Raw genomic sequence first — 17,083 nt, 5'->3', positions numbered from 1 at the left:
CAGGGCAGAGTAGAGGGGGAGGAGAACCTCCCTCAACCTGCTGTCCACACGCATTTTAATGTCCACCAGCACACCCAGGTCCTTTTCCACAGAGCTCCTCTCCAGCAGGTCAGCCCCTAACCTGTACTCGTGCATGTGGTTATTCCTCCCCTGGTGAAGGACTCTACATTTGGTTTTGCTGAACCTCATCAGGTTCCTTTCCACCCAACTCTCCATCGTGTCCAGGTCTTGTTGAACGGCAGCACAGCCTTCTGGTGTGTCAGCACTCCTCCCAACTTTGTATCATTAGCAAACTTGCTGAGGGTGGATGCTGTCCCTACATCCAGGTCGTTGATGAAGATGTTAAACAAGACCAGACCCAGTACTGACCCCTGCGGAACACCGCTAGTTACAGGGCTCCAACTAGATCCTGAGCCACTGATCACAACCTTCTGAGCTCTGCCAGTCATCCAGTTCTCAATCCACCTCACCATCCACTCATCAATCCCATACCTTCTAAGCTTTGCTACAAGGATGTTGTGGGGGACAGTATCAAAAGCCTTGCTGAAATCAAGGTAGACAACATCCGCTGCTTTCCCCTGCAGTGTCATTGCTGTGGGAACACCTTCATTAATTCGATAAAAACGGGCATTTAACTGAATGCCAGGCAGCAGGTGGGTTAGAAAGAAGGGTGATTAATAACGAACACTGGCTTGTGTCTCCCTGCTGTGATCTTGCTCTGCAAACTGAAGGCAGATCAGGCATTAATCTCTTTCAGGTGCTTTCAGACTTCTCCATGTGAGGAAACAGAGCTAAAGCAGGGCTTGTCTCACTGCCTGCACATCAGGCTCCTGCATATGCTTCTGCCCGTTTGCAAACACATCATTCTCCTGGGGCAGTTACAGCAATTGCTGGAGTGGAAGATTAGTAACAGGAACTCAATTCTCTACTCACAAACCTTTGATGTATCCAGAAAAGGGAGTTAACCATGTGGGATGCTTTTTGCAATCACTCTTCTCTCCTCCAGTTTTCCTGGAATTCCTTCTCTGTGTCTGGGGATCTTCTCCACTTCTGCCCCTGCACAGATGCTTTATATATGTAGCTGCCTTCTCTCCTGGGCTTTCTGCTCAACCATTTTCCCCCTAGCCAAGCTACTCAGCTGCCTCATTTCTCTGTCGCTAGTCTTCTTACTTCTCCACTCCTCCTGCACCCTCCTCCTGGTGATTCTCACCCATTCTATAAGGGATCTGGTCCTGCTCTGTCCTCGTGCTGTAGCTGGGAGCTGGTTCTGGTGGCAGGTTGTGCTTTGCCAGTTTCAGGTGCTGTTGCAATGTTGGTACAGCCAGGCAGTGTTTGCATATTACTGCTGATATTAAATTTTCTCTCTTTAGTGTTACAAGGTGGATTATCATTCCAAAGACTGACTTCATAGACCATGTAGAACTGCAAGGAGAGTAACACTAATATGATCAGAAACTGAAATGCTTTGTTTGGAAAAGTAGAGTTTTTGCTTATAAACAGACTGAAATGAATACGTATGTCTTCTAGTTTAAAATAGTACTGTAAGAAACCCAGAAAGTGGGTAGGGGGTGTCCTGTCAGTACAAGATAAAGCATCTAATCTTGTTCAATCTGTCAGTCATAACAATGCAATTGTGTAAACCTCACTGAATGATTTACCTACTTTGAATTTGAGACTGGCCCTTGGGCTTATTCCATATCCTCAAGCGCACAAGTCTCCTATTGGCTTTGCTCTTGAACAGGCAACCAGCCAAGCCATGGCACTGGGAGTAGTGGTTGAGCTCTATTGTCTGGGTTAGGGTTAATCACAGCAGCTTGCTTCTTTCAGTGCTGAATCATCAAGGGGAAAAAATGTAAGCTTGGCAGTAAAATATGTATGTGCTGCATTGTAGATTTTTAAGCTTGCCTTTGCAAATTGAAACCAGAAGCATATATTATCGAGAAGGCTCAGAAAGCTTGAAATGGCTTTTCTCCTGTTCACTAAGTTATTTTCTTCATAATCTTAAATAGAAGCTGTGCTACTGAAAGGACTTTTGTAGCTCTAGTGGAATAGCTAGAGTACAAAAATAAACATTAAAAATGGAAAAGGCTGTTCTGGGTCAGGAAGAAAAAGGTCTCTCTGCACCAACCTGTCCACAGATGGGACTGTGAGACGCAGCACTGTCTTTCTCTGAGCTCAGGGAAGCTTCTGCTCAAAAAATGGAAGAGGTTTAGGCTCTTTCAAGCACACAAGAAGCAGCAATTGAAGCCTCTCAAGTTAATCTGGAGACCTGAGAAAATCTGTATATCATTGTCTGTCATTCATCTTATGAAAAAGAGAAAGGGAGTGTCTGAACTCTTCTTGCTGGTGTTGCTGGAGCTTGGACAAAAGGAGCCATAACATGTGAGGACAGGGATTTGCTGGTGGTGTCTGTGTGCAGAGACAGACTGGCGGGTGCAGGGCTCAGGGGCAGAGTGTGCAGCTGCAGCTCCAGAGCTGGCTCCCAAGAGTTTCCCATCACTGCTCTCCAGGCATGTGGGCTCTGGCCCAACTACGTGCATCCACACTTATTATACAAGTACACACGCTGGAGAATTATTTTTGGCCCTTGCAGAGCCCCACCCTCCAAAACATATGCAAGCATTGCCATTAGGAAACATAGGAAAAGCCCAAACACCACATCAGCACACATACATGTTTAACACTCACTATAAAGGAAGGTCTAGTATAGATCAGACCTTTTCTCTCTTGCTCTTATGTATATTTACTCCTGATAACCTGAAAGCTCGCGCTAGTTCATTCCTGGGTGTTTACATGACAGAGCTGTGGCTGATATCTGGCTCACGTGGCAGCTTGCAGGGGGCTGTGGTGGGTAGAGGTGCTACATTGTGGGCAGAGCTGGCCTCTGAAATGGCAGAAGAAGCATCATAGATGTCTGACAGGGAGACAGGGAGAAAACAGCATGGTATGCTGTGAAAATTTAAGGTTTAGATCTAGGTTAAACTTAGATCTGGGTTTAGGACCCAGGAGGAAGGAGTCAGTTTTGCTGTTAGTCAATGAGTGAGCTTTGGTAGCTCTGAGATTGTGAGGGGCCAAAAGTAGTGGAAAAGCTTTATCTTGTGTTGAAGATAAATATCACATACTGAGATGAACAACTTCAGTTGCCATGGGAAAGGTTTATATGGATTTGCATTCCTCACCTAAAAAAAAATCTCTCCTCTTCAGTCAGCATCTTTATTAATGAGTCATAGCCATGTTGCTTTATAGATTTCCTCTCCCTATAAGTTTGGTAAAAATAACAAAGTGTAGAAGCCAGGTAAGAGGGAGTCTGAAACCAGAGCTATCTTCACTTCTGTGCTAACATCCACTCCTGCTCACAAAACAATCCAGTCCTCTTGTGAACCCAGCTACAGCATATGACTTAGCGAAGTTTCACATGTCTTGTCCATTAGAGTTGTTTCAGGACACCTCTACTCCTGGCCAGCTGGGCAGAAAGAGGCATCTGCTACAGGGTTAGGAGAGGCAGAGCAGGGAGAAGGAGCAGCTCTGTGCCCAGACCCTGCCTGCTGCATTTTCCCTTTGGATTCCTCTGCTTGTTCCAGCATGTTGCCAGAATACCTTTTTGCTCCAGCTGAATAAGCAGAATACTGAGACACCAGTGAGAATACGTTTGTGCCACGTATCAAAACTGACAGATGGCTATAGCACTCCTGCACCATAATAGCAGTCTGGAAGGCTGTGTGTGCCTCAGTGTCATTATTTAACCAGAGACAAACTGATGGAGAGCCAGACAAAAGGATGTTTATAACATGATCACAGAGCTAGCCAAGGGGAAATGGCTCTTACCTTTGAGGAAACATGACCAGTTGTTAGAAAGACCATTCATACTCCCCACATGAAGCCATGAAGAACGGCTCTCAGCACACATGGCCTTCTAGTCTAAAATAATGGCTACAATACAGTCATTTTATACAGAGGAGAAAAGTCAAATATTTCTTAGCCACCCTTCAAGGTAATGAAAGAGATTAATTGCTAATGACCTTGGTGATAACTAGAGATAATGTCACTCTGCTCCTTGGGACATGGCTGAACTCAAGCCATCCACATCCACACCAATTTTTCCCCTTCAACTGTATGGAAGAGGGCTTCACAAGTTCTGATGGTGTTGGGATATAAGACTGTACAGATTCAGGGAGGAAGTGACATACAATTTTATCCCCAGGATTAGTTACTGGAGTTCTTACCAACATGCAGTCACTTCTTTCTGTTTCCCAGCTAGCATTGAACAAATTGCTATTCCTTTGTTATCTCCAGATGTAAAACTACATGCAGTATCTGGCTGAGATTAAGCTTTTTTAGAAGTGTCTTGACCTTAATGACTAACTCACTGAGGGGATTGTGCCTAACTAAGGGAAACACTGAAATCCTGTAACGAAAGGCACTGTTGATGAACCAGGTATTGTTTATTGCTATTAGCATACTGTACCTAGCCAGGAAAGGAGTCCGTATGGATATAATTTTTTCCAGATTGCTGCTCACCGGGACTTGCTGGTATTGGAGATGGCCTGTTTCTGCTAGTTTTGATCCCTCATTTATTTTGTGAGGTAATGTGGATCAATGACAAGTCATAATATAGAACCAGATTAATTTCCAATTAAATGTCTCCCTCCAAGATAAAATCAAGGTTAATTTTGTTCTTATTGTAATTATTTTATTTTGGCTAAAGAACGATCAACTCATTAGCAATATATACGCATATTATTACATTTAAACAAATATGCTGGGAGTAGAAGTTTAAACTTTCCTTCACAAGAAGAAAACATAATTAATTTGGTCTTACAAGGACAATGCTTGACTCACAGATCAAGGAGCTAGATGCCTGTCTTCTAAGAGTTAGAAGAATTAACAACATAGCTGGATCCCCAGTACATCACAAGGAAAAGAGACCTCTAGGTTTTTAAAAAGCTTGCACATAAATGCTGAGCTCCTATGAGGTACGGGTGAAAACAGCTCTGATGCCTTATTAACAATATTTTTCTTTATTTGCCAGTAGTGGAGAAGGGCAATATAGAATCATTTGCTACAGGAGCAAAAGAGGCCTCTCCTGGGTCAACAAACCACATTCCTTCAAATTCAAGAGCTTGATGTATTTGACTATTAAATAGACAGCTAAAGGAATCTGGTTGCTCTCTGCAAAGACAGGATGAAGGCACACAGCAGTGAGCGCAGCAAGCTATTTAAGCTAAAGGACAATGTTGGCACAACAACACATGGATATAAACTGGCCAGAATACTTTTAGACAGGAAATTAAAAGGCAGTTTCTAGCCATTAGAGGAGTTAGTTTTTGGAAAAGCTTTCCTGTGAGAATAGCTGAGGAGAGAAATAATTAGTTTTAAGATGTTATTAAAAGGATTATAAAAGGCAGTTGCTAGAGATAGGATGAAGTAGGATGGGGAAGAAATACATTCCCTCATATCCACCAAAGGCTTAATTGCTTTACAAGAAAGATATGCACAGCATCATGTGGGACCAATCGACTTGTTAGGGGAAGATCTGTAAGGCATCTTGGTATGTACAGAAGGACTTACATGGACTTTTAGACGAAACCAGATTACTAAAGACCAACATTTTCTTTAGTGAAACTTCCTAGGCACCTAACTTAAATTTTTTATGCATGCCTAGAAATGTTTTCAGGTTGTCAGGGCTGGGCAGCTCAATGTCTTTTTCAAACATAGGTATGATTTCCTACACAACCGCACTTCCGATATCTTACCAAGTCCCCCTTTTTAAAATGGATCAAAGACAGACTGGTCAGTGTGCTTGTCTGGCCATGCCCTGCACCTGATCTCTGCAGTCTGTCCTGTCTTCTTATTAAACCTTATTTCCAACTCTTTGCCTGGGTGAGGGTCTCTGTTTTTTAGGGTGTGGATAGGGGTGTATGGGGCTCCACATGCCAGTAACTGGTGTGACACCATAGGTGAGAGGGGCTTGTGTGTCTGAGGCGCAGCAGCTGGAGGGACCAGAGTGCACGTGCCTTGGGAGTGTATGCCAGAGCTTGCAGTTGTTAGCAAACACCAAGCTAGATTAGCAGTGGACAGGATAAAAGATTTGGAAGCTGGCTATTTGGGTGTCTGTGGTCCTGTGGTGGATACTGAAGAGACTAGAGGGTCTCAAGAGTTGGCTACTGGAGGAACCAGGAGGTCCAAACCAGCTATTGGGAAGACCATGGTGTCTAGGGCTTGGATACCAGTGAGGTCCTACGTCTGGGCCAGCTGCCAGAGAGACGAACATGAGTGTCACCACATTAGGCAACTAGGAGATCAGTGGATCCAGGGGCCAGCTACTGGGTAAACTGACATAGTTACTGGGGTTCCAATGTGTCTAAGCCAAGCTACTGGAGGGACCCACCTGTACTTCTTTTTCATCAATGGTCTTTCAACCTGATTAGCCAGAAAGGGGAACAGGATGACACTTTTGGTGCTGATTGTGTTTGCTGGTACTGTGTTTTTTCTTTGGGTATATATATAATATGTGCCTGTTGGGAATATGTGCTTGTCCCTGGTATGGCTGGACCTTAGGACATAGAGCTGCAGCAGCCTCTGTAGGGCTACCAGGTAGGACAACTCCTAACTTGAGGTACCATGGATACCTGCCTCATAATGCTATTTTTTTTCCTTTTTATTTGCAGGTCAGTGCCAGACTCTACAGAAAGGTATGATGTGACTTTGCTTGCTGTCCTTGGAGGATCTCAAAAGCTTAAGTATTTCTTCATTATTTCCTGACAAGTTTTCTAATGTTCGTGTTATACTAGGTCTTGTTCCTAGAGAGATAATCTCCTTCACACAAGGTAGAATTTTGCTGCTGTGACAACAGTATTTGTTACCAGCCAAAGACATTAGCAAGAGAAGGAAGCTCAAACTGTAATAGCTAGTAATTTTATGATGAGACATCTGTCTCTTACTTCCTTTTCACCTCTGAGTAGGCTGAAAATATTACCAACATTTACCCTTCCTAAGACCTCCTAACCTGATTTCTTAAAGTATATTAGGTTTATGAGAATACATGCGTAAGCACATTTATGGGCCTGCTTGTTTGTGAGTCAAGTCCCAGAGTAACTATTGAAGTCTTTGGGCAATTTCAATCCAACTTCACAGAGGGGGCTGCAGTTTCAGAGATATTAGATTCTTGCAGATTTTGTGTGGCCAAGCAAGGAGAGATAACTTACTGACACTTTCTCCACTAAAGAAAAAAACCTATGTGATCTCACACCTCATCAGTGAATCCATACCAAAAGGCAAGGACAGGAGAGAGAGTGATATCACAAATACACTTTATTCAGGAATCTGAGTTTTTCCCACATTAGACAGAAGCAAATTCACACTTCAACTGGGGATTTTTCTCTCTTATGGATTCTCTGATATTTAATGAGCTCAAACTGTATTTTAATTTAAATCAGGTAAAATTTAATTGCATATGAGACAGTCTTTCTTTTGAAAGACATATTAATTTTGCTGGTTTCCAAGCTATTTGTAAAATGAATTCCCTTTTGGCCCAGGTATTCCAGTGTTTTCTGGACAGGGATTTGCTCTTTCATTGCTGCTCAGGTACTGAATTAACAAAATCCATCTTATTTTAGGAGCCGTGCTTATCAATCAGATAACCCCTGATGCCCCTATCAAATTGTCAAATACCATTTGAATTCTGAATGGCATAAACTTGCATCAAACTGTTTGCAATTAATCTCCAGACCAAGCATACTTTCCATCGTCTTTCTATAAGTGGTTTTAGACATCAGATTCTTTAGAGAATATTTCAAACTACCTCCAGTCTATCTGTGAACAAAAAAAAGTTAATTGAACCTGTTATTTGTTATGTTGTCTTTGAACTATTCAGTGTCAGTGAAGCAAGTTATTTTTCATACGTTCATCTCCTTTTCATAGCAAAATGTGTGGATATCGCCTTAAGTTCTTGTACTGATGTTGCCTATACTCAAACAATGTATCCTAATTTTCTGGATCAGAAGTCTCGAGAAGTGATTGAGTACAGCTCTGAGTACATTCTCATCAGCGTGCTGCACAACTTGCTGCAGGGAGAATGCAATCCTGACCTGAGGCTCCTGGGCTGCTCCGTGCTGGCCCCACAGTGCGAAAAGGACAAAGTTATAAAACCCTGCAGGCACGTCTGTGAAAACCTGAAAAAAAATTGCCTCCCTGCTTTTGATGCAATAGACATGGCTTGGCCGTACTTCTTAGACTGTGACCGCTTCTTTGCGGGGGAAGAAGAGGGATGTTTTGACCCACTGGCAAAGCTGCGAGGTAAGGGAGGAAGCTCTGCTGACATATTTTACTCGTCCAGATGGGAAAGGTCTCGTCTTTCTCAACTTGACATGTCTATGGCACAAAGCCTCTCCACTTGTCATCTCAGCTTGTCATCTTTCTAGACACCTGTAAGGTGTGATTCATTTTGTTCCACCTATTTTAAACACTTAATTAAACTGTGCTCAAGAAGCATCTGTTTCTCTCCCTCATATACAAAGCACATCAAGACAGGCAGCTCAGAGCTAGATGTCTGGACTGACAGTGTGCATTTAGATAAGCCCTGCCATGTGTGATAACTGTCTGTATATTTGAAATATTTTATTTTAAAACTGAAATTTTAATGCACTCATAAATTCATGACTGCTTGACAAACTTAACAACTCATTAAGATAATCTCATTGTGATTGTCTTAGATTTTTGTTTAGATGAAGAAGATCCAGATAGCTGAACACACCTGAATTTCATAAAAATGTATTTGATCCACTGGATTCAAAGGGAATAATCTGTACATTTTTTACTAAAGTGTGTTCAGTGTGCCAAAGGCCAAATTGTAACTGGAGGTTGCACAAAATATTTGTCAGTGTGCATACACATTAATATAGTTTTGCAGACGAAATATGCCACAATAAACAGCACAGAATGTACTAAATAAATTTAAGGTTTTGATTGCAGCTGTATGTTCTATAATTGTACTACTGAAAAAGTTTTTCTGTGGAAAAGTTCAGTCATTCCTACAATCCTCTGAGCACTATGTTTTTAAATATTGTGTTACAATTTTTCTTTGCAGGAGAAGTAGATATTGAGGAAGATTTGCCTTCAGACTTGCCAGCAACTTTTATTCAGTTCAAACACCATTCATATTCCCAAATGGTGAGCACGTTGAAGAAGACTGCTTCTAAATGCTCCCATATTGCAAAAACCTACAGCATAGGTCGCAGTTTTGAAGGGAAGGATCTTTTTGTGATTGAGTTTTCAACCAAGCCTGGACACCATGAACTGCGTGAGTTATATCAGTGTTGATCAGGTTGCTTGAGGGAACTACAGATTATCCATCTGAGTGAAAACAGGTCCTTTTAATGGGATACCACTTAAACTCTAGAAAGCACTGATTCAGAAACATTTCTCCTCCTTTGTATTCCTGAATTACAGCTATAGCTGATGATTCACTATAGGAATTAGAGTCTGGTGGAAATTTCCTAACTTTATGACCTCAGTTTATGACCATGGTTGACATTCCTTGTTCCTAGATGTAAGGCCATGTACTTGGTTGCAGTAATACGGCTATTACTCATTTCTGCCCAGCTGTCCATCATATACCATTTTCTCAGTCTCCTTTTGTTTAACGCTGTTCTGCCAAACCCTACACACTTCCTACAAGTAAGGCCTGTGCCTAGTCTAAACGTAGTCCTTCACATCCTAAAATATGTACAACTTGTGAGAAGGCGTCAGATACAGAAGGACATTGACATCAAAAAAAGGGCAATGCGACACAGAAAACAATCCTCCTCAACAGAGATTCAGGTCAGTGCAACACTTGTCACTGTAACAGGTGAATGATATCAGGAATTGATGTTATCATAGCACCTGAATACCTTTAGGATATGAGTCCTCACAACTTTCCTGCAAAGGAGAATGATGCTATTCTCTGTTTTGTAAATTCATCACTAAGACAACAAGGGCCAGGTTTTTAAATGTTCAAAATTCTTCAAAATGCAGATCATTTTCTTGGGGAGTATTAGGTATTATTTTCCAGTTAGCAGTTCCCAGCTCAAATATAGTACCTGACTAAATCTGGTGGACTGCTGTGGCCTTTGCTGCATATCAAAAACCTTAGGCTGCTTCTTGGAAGAGAAACCTGTAGTGGTAGGACAAGGTGTAATGGTTTTAAACTAAAAGAGGGTGGATTCAGACTAGGTATAAGGAAGAAATTTTTTACAATGAGGGTAGTGAAACACTGGAACAGGTTGCCCAGAGAGGTGGTAGAAGCCCCATCCCTGGAAACATTCAAGGTCAGGTTGGATGGGGCTCTGAGCAACCTGATCTAGTTGAAGATGTCCCTGATAATTGCAGGGGGGCTGGACTAGGTGACCTTTAAATATCCCTTCCAACCCAAACCATTCTATGATTCTATTATTCTGTGACTGGTTTTAGCTTTCTTTACTCTCGGTCACGCTGCCTTGCACAGTGGCTCTACACTATGCAAGGTGTAGAGGTGCCTTTTAACTTGATCAATATCCCAGTAGACGTTTTTAACAGAACAAAGATCTACAGTACTATTTCCAGGTCTATCCTCCATCCTCTCTGATGTAAAAGAAAAGAAATTGCAGCTATCTTTTTGAGATGGTAGTCCATTTGCCAGGAAAACACAAAGCCTATGAGTCAAGCTTTTAAATTAAAACTGTGATATGGCATAAAAGATAAAAGATGATAGTTTAACACATTACCTAGCATTTCCTTCTAAATCTTGCTTCACGCTGCTCAAGACAGCATAAAAGAGGGTGGAAATAGCTCTAGAGCTGGAGATTTTGGCAGCCGGAGCAAACTGGCAAAATAGCTTTGTGCCAGCCCTCCTCCAGTGTCTAGGGCTCTAGGCTGGCCAGGATTGAAGATGAAGGGGCAAACAGGAAAGGATGTCTCCAAAGTGCATCTATTTTCTACTTTCCATTAGTCTCTAAGGAAGGATGGAAACTGACAGAATAACTGTGGAGAATTGTGAAGTTATATGTTTCTAATACTCTTATTCCAAAGTTATTTAGCCTAAAACCCACTTTTTATGCATGACCTAATTTCTGTTCCAAGTAGAGGGGTAATATATTACACATCTGCAGGTCGTTTTTAGGACCTGTGACAATATAAGGCATTGAAGCAGCCCAAAGTAAGTGGGAGTGCCAGTATTTTATTCCTTCCCAGTCATGGCTTGACATTTCTGTTTGCATCATTCTTTGTTCACAGTTGAGTCCAGCAAAAGCTCAGAGCAACAATTGCCTCTTACGGTCTGAGATCCTGAAAGTATAGACTTATTTTATTTCATGCTATTTAAATTGTTGCTGATCTGACTTGTAATGCAGGGAAATTCACCTAGAACTGGCGTGTTATTTACAGGAACATATGCATTAAATTACTGTAAATAAAACTTTCTGACTCCTCAGTAAGCTATTAGGGTTACTTTGCTTTTGGAAGCCTTCCAGGTATAATCAAATTAAAGTATCTCATTACTTCATATTCCACAGTCAAGCCAGAATTTAAGTATATTGGCAATATGCATGGAAATGAAGTTGTGGGGAAAGAACTGCTAATATACCTTGCACAGTATCTGTGTTCGGAGTATCTTCTTGGGAATCCTCGCATCCAGACCTTGATTAATAACACCAGAATCCATCTCCTACCGTCACTCAACCCTGATGGGTACGAACTGGCTGCAGAAGAGGTAAAAGACTTTTTATAAGGAAATGTTCAGTGCTTCAAGTTTCTAAAATTCCCCATGCGAAAGGACAAACTGGGAGGGGAGTGTCACATATGGGAGTGAGTGTTAATAAGTGTCTGGTTTGGTGGTAGGTTGCTTTCCAAAGATTATGTGAACAGAGCTAAGAGGAAATCAAAGCCATGTTTGTCATTTTTGCTTCCTGCATGCGATGGCGTGGAAATGACTGTGTTACTTTTTCACACATTTAGCACTCCCTGCTACCAGTTCTAGAACAAAATGCCCACTGACTCACTTTAATGACTGTTAAATTGTTTTATAAGGAAATGTATTTTAATACTGTGGAATACGTATTCTTCCTATATAATAAAATGTGAATATTTTTTGTACTATCATGCTTTAATAATGAATAGCAGTTTTCAGAGAACAGCTGGAGACTTGAAAGCAAAACTTCTATTATGTTACCTGGCATTCTTCTTTTCTCCTCACTTTTATCATCAGCACAATTAGCATGAAAATAGGACCTTTCTTTTTCTGCATTGCTCTCGTAGTGAGCTCTGTCTGTTGTACGAGTCTGGGGTTTTTGCATTCTTTTCTTGGAGTGTCAGCTGTATTTTCTTTTTCTCCTCCTCTAACCCACTCTGCATGCTGCTCTGTGCTGAGTAAGAAACTGCTGTGTTCCTCTCATGAGTCACATCACTGGTGAGTGAAACGCTTCCTGTGTGCTTGCTAGTGCGTTAATGATCATGGGGATAAAAATGATTAATAAGTGTGGTTTTTTAAAGAGTATAGACATTTTCAGTTTACTTCTTTTAAAATGTCCCCTTGATTAAAATGTCATTTTAAACAATTTCCACAAAGTGATATTTTGAGGAAGTTAATATGAGTTGGCTTCTATGTTACAAATTAGGGAGCTGGTTACAATGGATGGGTCATTGGACGACAAACAGCTCAGAACTTGGACCTGAACAGAAACTTCCCTGATTTGACATCTGAGGCTTACAGAAGAGCTGGAATTCATGGGGCTCGCCTCGACCACATCCCCATTCCACAATCCTATTGGTGGGGTAAGGTATGAATTGCAGGTTTTATAACTCAATATACTACAGAGCAACTCAGGAACTAAAAATCTGAGATCGCTTGATCTGAAATTATTCTCTGGTAATCAGGTTTTATAAGTAGGAATAAACTGGACAGGTTCAGAATTGGCACAAAAAATCCTGGTATAGGTCCAGCCAAAGAAGCAGGTGTCGTAAATCATTGGGAAATTTTGTGGGTAATTTGGATTTTGCTATTTTATATTAAGAATAATTACTTTTAGGAGAGGTCAAAAGTGTTTAATGATTCATCATTAGTGATTTAAACTGTAGTAGTATGTTAAAAGACTTGATGGATTTGGCTTTCATTGGACTAAGCTCCACACAAGTTTGATGCAATAGTGGTTTCTGCCTTGGAAAACATACAAAATTTGTGTGGCATGAGCTTTCCACAAAAAAAGATGTTTATAAATGACAGTAACTATCTGGAGCAATGGAAACAGCATGTTGGGTGGCAGTGGTGCTGGAAGGGAGAGTTGCTGCTGGTTCCAGTCCCTGGGGAGCAGGACGGAGGCAGTACTGCAGGGCCTCGCACTCATCGTCACTGAGCTTCATCTTATGGGATGCCCAGGAATACAAAGCTCCATCCTACCTGTGTCACTGGCAGTCTGGCAGCCCTGATGCTGGCAATTCACATGCAAACTTAGTTCCCCTTAAAAGAAAAAACACAAGAAGCCAAATCAGTCATTCTGATATTAGGAGCTCTGTTTTTACTCTGCTTTTAAACTTATTTTATTCTAGTTTGATTTTTGTTGCTAGCACAAAGCCTCAGATAGGTGGGGAACAGGATTATTTCAGCAGCTGGTGTATTAGAAGAAAGTTTGAGAGACCATACTTAGTTTTCTACTCTGCTGCAGCTGATCTCATATGAGACCATGTCTAAATCCCAAGGGTATCTCTGATGCTGCCCTGATGTTTTGGTAGCCAGTTTCACAGTTGTGAAATCTGGATAAAAGCATCTCACTTTCTCAGGATAATGTGCATATGAAGATGGAAGGCTCTGGAAAGCTCAGTAAGGCACATTGTCTTAGATCACAGATTTTAAACATGACTAAGCTAAAGAATTTTATTCCATTTTATGCATGTTATCATAGAGATCCCAGCTCATGTCATTAGATTTCTACATCAGTATAAGGTCACAGGCTTAATAGTTTCCAACTTTTAACTGAATAATGAGAGCTAACTGTAAGGTGGAAATGCAAGTAGAGTGTAGAGCCTCAAATGGGAAAGAAGAGTTGAGAGCAGGTGGAGCAGAGCCTGAGGTCAAATTAAAACAGCTGAAAAAGAAGGGGATTTTAGGAGAAAAGTCTAGAGAGAGAATAGTTTTGGTTCACCCCATTTGTGCATAGTGGTTTTCATGGCTGTACACCTAAGAACCATGTGTAGGTATCAAACTGAGTTTTCTTCAAGAAAAGAATGGTGTATTAATGAATTTGAAGAATCTGGGAAGCAGGGTTAGGTCCAGCCTTGCAGATAGCTGATGTAAAACATTGTTTGCAGAGGGGATCTGAGCACTCCAGATGTGAGCTCTGAGTTGGCTGCACTCCAGTCTTACCTGGTCTCCCAGTGGGTTTGCTTTTCCATGTAGGACTGAGGCTTGGAGCCACCTCTTTTTATGGAACCCTCTTCCTCATCCTCCAAAGCCAGAACTTCAGCTGGAGATGCCTGTGTTTCTCAGCAATTCTCTGAACACAGCTCACTTCAGTTCAGTATCTGTCATCCTGTTCCCATAGGGCAATCCAAGATTATTCAATTAGTCAAGAACTCCCAGCTTTTGTAACATAAAGTAATGTTTATTCAGAATAATGTGCTAAATCAAAAAGATATAGTAAACCAACAGTCACTACAAACATACCTGTATGTTTCTAGCTTCCTGGGAGTCACTGTGCTATTTCAGTCCCTCTTGCAGGGCCCATCTCTCTTGGACACAGCTTCTCACTGGATTCCTGATCTGAGAGCAAGCGTTGTCTTGCTTTCAACCTTGTCAAGGCTGGCTACTCCATGCAACTGCAAGTCTGCTATCTAACAAGCTTGACCTGCATCAACGTATGTTCTTTCTTGGGGCAGATGCTTACAAAGATTTGTCCACCGTCTTCAGAACATGAACTCACAACCACTGACTTCAGTTCTTGCCAAGGTTGTGTAGCTCAGCCACAAAGCACTGCCACCAGCCTGTCCATAATGATATAGCTGATGAGTGAAATTGTGTCTGTAACATCTCACTTGCCAGACAGAGTCCTTTTTTTGCATGGCTCTTTTCAGAATCAGTATCGAGGGTGTCAGTCCCCTGGGAGCTCTTTCATGAGCTGTATCATCCCCGGAACTACAGGAGAGTATGACATGCCTAAAAAGTCATTTAAAATGCCTTTGGTTTTCCATGGAGATATCCAGGAAAACTGCTTTTGCCCTTTCGGTCTGGACATAGTCATGCAGCAGACTTTGGGGTATGAAGGAATGGATGGAGATATCATTCTCTCTCTGCGCCCAGAGGTGCAGAGTTGAAGGTCCAACACCACTGAGGAAGAACAAACATGACTTTGGCCCCTCTTTGTGCCAGTAGCCGGTGCAGGCTGTGAGCTTGTCCCACACTGTGCAGCCCAGAGACCCCATAACTCTGAATTTTCTGGCTCTAACCCTGCTCCCTTCTCCAAGTCCTGCTTCTGCCCTGGTCCTTCTGATAGTCTTTGGGATGGTCAGTGATAGGCAGCCACTTGCAGAAGTAATTATTACAACTATGCGTTTAGCATTCTTAGATGCTGTATAGAAGAGTGGGTGGAGACAGTCTAACGTTTCTCCCACAGTCGCCCCATTGCTGTGGCCAGTTCTGTCCTAGATACAGTGTGCCAGTCCCACCAGGTTGTCTGTCACCACAGGCAAGGGACCAGGAAGCCTTGGTACACAACCACCCTCTGAGCTCTGCTTCAGTGGGTGCAGACACCTGGGGTATAAATACATCCCTTCTCCGGCAAACCTTTTCTTGTTTTTGAAGAAGAAATCAAAATAAAGTGGTGGTCCAATGAAAAATTTCTCACAGCGCCACACCTCAGGGAACCTCTAAATGCTCTCCTGACCCCAGAGTGGGTCCTGACCTAAACAACACCCAAAGCATCTCCAAATCTATGTGCTTTGCAGAACAAACGAGGGAACCAATTTCATAGAGTCATAGAATATTTTGGTTGGAAAAGACCATTATGATCATCTAGTGCAAATGCGTATGATCTGGATGGCACCACAAAATCTCCTTGACGACTGAAGTTTCACATGGTTCAGAAACCTGGCAGTAAGCATTCTCACAGCCTGGAGTCCCTCTCCTCCGCTGGTGGTATCACAGGACAGCCAAATCAGCTCTCCCATAATGAGCTTCAATTTCGTCAGGCAGATGAACCTGTGGCTCTTACACTAGTCAGCTTTGTGCTTGCAGAGCATTAGATTGGATGTTTCAACACTAGCCTCTCAGCTTTCATTTACTTAATAGCGTTTATTACCTGCCTTATTAAAGTAATTATCTGAGTATTGCAAGGAATTGTCTAAAGATCAGAAAATGGAAAACAAGATCCTAGCCAATCCCATAAACTCAGGAGAGCTCCTGCCTCCCCGTAACCCTTGCTGTATGGTGTGTTTTGCTCCCCACCATTATGAATTATTGTAATAAGTGGTCTGAGGGCTCAGACTGAGAGACTTCAGGCTTTGTCTGAAATTAAGTCAGTTAAATTGGCTCAATTCAAAGAGAATTTGAGTGGAGGCTGGCATAGTCTTTAGGAAAATGAGTCTGGTTGCTTCTAAAAGGGAAAAAAGAAATCTTTGAAAGCCATGGAGACAGTGACTAATTGCAGTATGATCGACAGAAATGAGATTCAGGTTTAAAAAGAGTAGTGGCCATTCCTTGTACTTAATTTAGCTGTTTTCTAATTGTGCCCCAAATTGTTCTTGTGAAATGGATACTTTAAAATTTATCTCCTCTGACTAAAAGGCAAATGCCTTGTTGAAAAAAAAAAAAAAAAAATCAAAACCCACATTAAAGGAAAAGTCTATGAATAATCAAAGGCCAGAGTGACACAGATAGCATCTGATATCATCCGGTGGAGCTGAACCAGGATGTGCACATTTCAAAGCCTTAATCACCGTACGTGAAGTCACTGAAATGCTATTAGGATAAAAATAGTGACACTGAAAACTCCTGATTTTCCACAACATTCGCTTCAATAAGACATTGGCTCTGTGACACAGCATCTCATGGCTTATGCAGGTATCTAATGAACAAGTTGGC

The 17,083-nt window shown here is 41.8% G+C and overlaps 1 protein-coding gene across 1 annotated transcript in view; it reads left to right on the top strand.

Annotated features, from left to right (window-relative positions):
* The window catches only part of CPZ (carboxypeptidase Z), a 38,251-nt gene that overhangs the window by 7,443 nt on the left and 13,725 nt on the right, over nt 1-17,083 (top strand). Inside the window, exons 2-6 of the mRNA XM_010163601.2 lie at nt 6,669-6,692; nt 7,921-8,295; nt 9,086-9,298; nt 11,529-11,725; nt 12,630-12,791. Coding sequence (XP_010161903.1) covers nt 6,669-6,692; nt 7,921-8,295; nt 9,086-9,298; nt 11,529-11,725; nt 12,630-12,791 — 971 coding nt within the window. The remainder of the gene's footprint in view (nt 1-6,668; nt 6,693-7,920; nt 8,296-9,085; nt 9,299-11,528; nt 11,726-12,629; nt 12,792-17,083) is intronic.

The sequence above is a fragment of the Antrostomus carolinensis genome, unplaced genomic scaffold (genome assembly GCF_000700745.2).
Source record: "Antrostomus carolinensis isolate BGI_N321 unplaced genomic scaffold, ASM70074v2 scaffold46072, whole genome shotgun sequence".
Classification (NCBI taxonomy): domain Eukaryota; kingdom Metazoa; phylum Chordata; class Aves; order Caprimulgiformes; family Caprimulgidae; genus Antrostomus; species Antrostomus carolinensis.
Note: the sequence above shows the minus strand (reverse complement) of the source record. Positions and strands in the feature narration are given on the sequence as shown.